Source organism: Ruditapes philippinarum, unplaced genomic scaffold (assembly GCF_026571515.1).
Source record: "Ruditapes philippinarum isolate M1 unplaced genomic scaffold, ASM2657151v2 ctg1591_1_1_1_1, whole genome shotgun sequence".
Lineage (NCBI taxonomy): Eukaryota > Metazoa > Mollusca > Bivalvia > Venerida > Veneridae > Ruditapes > Ruditapes philippinarum.
In genome coordinates, this window is record NW_026853943.1 from 206,568 (window position 1) to 210,086 (window position 3,519).

The 3,519-nt window shown below is 29.8% G+C and overlaps 1 protein-coding gene across 1 annotated transcript; it reads right to left on the bottom strand.

The window, feature by feature from the left end:
• Positions 1–1,597: 1,597 nt before the first annotated feature.
• Positions 1,598–3,276, bottom strand: LOC132738473 (zinc finger protein OZF-like). Its single transcript, XM_060725977.1, has one exon. It carries the CDS (start codon positions 2,768–2,770, stop codon positions 1,598–1,600), a length of 1,173 nt encoding a protein of 390 aa, XP_060581960.1. The 5' UTR covers positions 2,771–3,276.
• Positions 3,277–3,519: the final 243 nt, after the last annotated feature.

The window sequence follows — 3,519 nt, forward strand, 5'->3', positions numbered from 1 at the left end:
TATAATAATTATAACAATAATTACTGTTTAACAAGCATCTTTAACGTCTTTTACCTAAATAAACTATGATCAAATCTATATTTAAATACATTAAATCGCAAAACATGTATCTCCTCCATAAGGCTGCAAACCAAAGGGAAATAACTCGTGAATTAATATAGGTATCAGGCTATAATAATTACCGTACTGTCCATTCTGTACATAACGCAGATGTTGAAATAATCCAAAAATAATGCTGAATTGTGCAACATGGGAGGGGGTGACCACTTCGCACAGGAAAAGGACGATGTTTAAAGGTACATGTTCTTCGAATTAAAAGAAATAAATCAGCGCATACCACTGATAGGACATTATATATTCTAGAACTCATAATAAACTGTTGTAATGATTTATTTCATAATTACTTTAACAAATATTAATAGTTGTATGTAATGAATTGACTTTAGAATGAATATTGCATAAGAGATCTGATAAATTTATTCATGTTAGTATAAAACTTCGCCGTTACTGTCTGACCAAGGGGGTACGGTATGGCTCAGTATCACGCCGTCGACGCAAAAGAAGACAATGAATATCATTTTTTTCTGTGCAGATGAGACGACTTTTAACTTCTTAGGTGAAGGCGATCACGGTTTTTTTTCACATAGATGACTGATTTCGAGGCAAATCCATATCTCACCAACAGTCATTATTCGTCGCAAGAATAATTAAATTTACATTTCTGCATTTGCTTCATTCAGCTATGTTTGTGTGTCGTAATTTGTTTTGTAAATTCAACACGATCATCTCTCTATTAAATTAATCTGGAAGTGTCAGATAAATTGTCCATTCAAAAATTTAAAATTTTAAATTTTTAAAACCCAAAAACCCTTTAACCTTGATTTTTACTTTTTAAAGTTTTTAACCATTTACATATATCCCATATGTTTTGATCTCATAAATCAAAAAAATCATCACCATCATAACATCTGATTTTTAAAAACATAAAAAATTTTATGTTTTAACAGAATTTAAAAATTTTAAATAATCAAATTTTTACTTTATTGGAAAATTTAAAGAAAATTTGGGCTTTTCCCAAACCAAAACCATTTTTCCCGTTCGTAATAAAAACATGCCATTTTTCATATATCATCATCAAAATCATCATCGCATGAGTTTTACAAACATAATAATTGTTATTTCTAATATAACTTTTATGAGTTTGCTTAATCAAACTAGTACACAATTTGTTCATCGCCACCAAGCTTCTTTGTCATTTTGTAATATACACTACACATTATTTCAGCAGTCTTCGTTCATAAACCACTCCCTATTGGAGTTAAAAGAGACTGACAAAAGCATGATTGTTTCAAAACTTTTTATTCACAGTTTGTACAGTGTAATGTTGTCAAAATTATATCATGAAGATATCGTTATTTAGAAAATGATCTTACAAAAACATGTAGTAGATATTTACAATTTTAAATAGTCAAGAAACTTTGATATCCAATCATCATTTCTTCTCTTTTGTGTGTATTTTCATATGTTTTGTAAGTCTACTTTTTGTTGCAAATTGTATCACATAATTCGCATGGATATTTCTTCTCTTCCGAATGTATCAGCATATGTTCTTTAAGATAAATGTGTCGGGCAAAAAACTTTTCACAAATTTTACATTTGTATTCCTTCTCTCCTGTATGTATTGCCATATGTGCGACAAGATAGCTTTTTTGAGTAAACCGTCTGTCACAGATTTTCGCACACATTTTTTACATTCTTCTGAATGTATTTTCATATGTCTACTAAGATAACGTTTTTGAGCGAATGCTTTGTCACATATTTCACATTTGTATTTCTTCTCTCCTGTGTGTAGTAACATATGTGTTTTAAGATTATTACTTGCATTAAATGACCTTTCACACATACTGCATTGATATTTCTTCTCTCCAGTATGTGTCCCCACGTGTATTTCAAGAGAACCTTTTCTAGAAAATGCTCTGTCGCAGATTTCACATTTATATGCTCTTTCCCCTGTATGTGTAATCAAATGTGATTTAAGGATAGTTTTATGAGAAAACGAACGGTCACAAATATCACATTTATATTCCTTTTCTCCAGTATGAATAATCATATGTGATATAAGTAAAGATTTGTGAAAAAACGAACGGTCACAAGTATCACATTTAAATTTCTTTTCTCCGGTGTGTGTAATCAAATGCCTTTTAAGATTACTGTTTTGAGTAAATGTTTTATCACATATTTCACATTGAAATTTCACTCCAGTGTGTCTCGCCATATGTAATTTTAGAGAATTAAAATGTGGATAGGATTTTTCACATATTTCACATTTATATTTCCCTAAGCCTGTGTGTATCGTCATATGTCGTTGGAAAGTATGGTTATCAGCAAATGATTTGTCACATATTTTACATCGGTATTTCTTCTCGCCCGTATGTGCTCTCATATGTCTGTCAAAAGTACTTTTTATAGAAAATGACTTATCGCAGATTTTGCATTGATGATTTTTCTCTCCTGTATGAATTCTCATATGTCGTTTAAGATATTTATTTCGAGAAAATGATTTGTCACATATTTTGCATTCATATTGTTTTTCTCCTGTGTGTATTGTTAAATGCTCTTTCAAATAATGTTGATGAGAAAATGATTTTTCACAGATTTCGCATTGAAAACTTGTATCACTGGTGTGTATTATCATATGTTTTTTAAGAGTTTGTTCATTAGCAAATGATCCTTCACAGACTCCACATCTATATTCTTCTCCAGTGTGCATTGTCAAATGTTAACCAGTATATACTTATTTTGGTCACAAATATGACCTCTTATTCATAATAAGATTCCTTTCAAATAACTTCTATTCGTAGTATTGTTTACACAGATATGACAATCTAAAACTTGTACGTGTTCTGTATTCGCGCGAATTTTGCATCTGGGTTTCTTGATGCCTAAAATTGTAAAAAAGACAAAAAACAACATAATTACGTCCTGCATCGAAGATTTGCGATATATTTTTTAAATATATATACTGGTATAGTCAACAGTTTTCATCTATTCAAACTCAATAAACCTTATAGTTTTATATATGCATAAATCATACTTCATAATATCGTAAATAATTGATATGATGAATATTCTATCTGTTCAAACTTGTATCTTTCAGTTACAGTTTCCGTTCCTTTTCTTGTATGTACAGATAAATATATGAAAACAGATAATAAGAAAGGATGTAATATAGAAATTAATTCAGCAGTCGCTTTTACCTCGAGTTCTTAACCCCAAAATAAGAGAGTTTTCCTGGTGATATTATTCTTTCAACTTGATATAAATCGTGGTGAAAATATGTCTAAACTTTTTAAGTAATATTAAAGTCAAGATACAATGTAATGATGTCCAAGCACAAATGAATTGACGCTCTTATAAGTGCAAGATTGATATTAAATTTACTAAAACATTGAAAATTATTTCCGGTACTATTTAATTGCTTGAAAGATCTAATTAAATTTATATAGACACTCGGAAGTA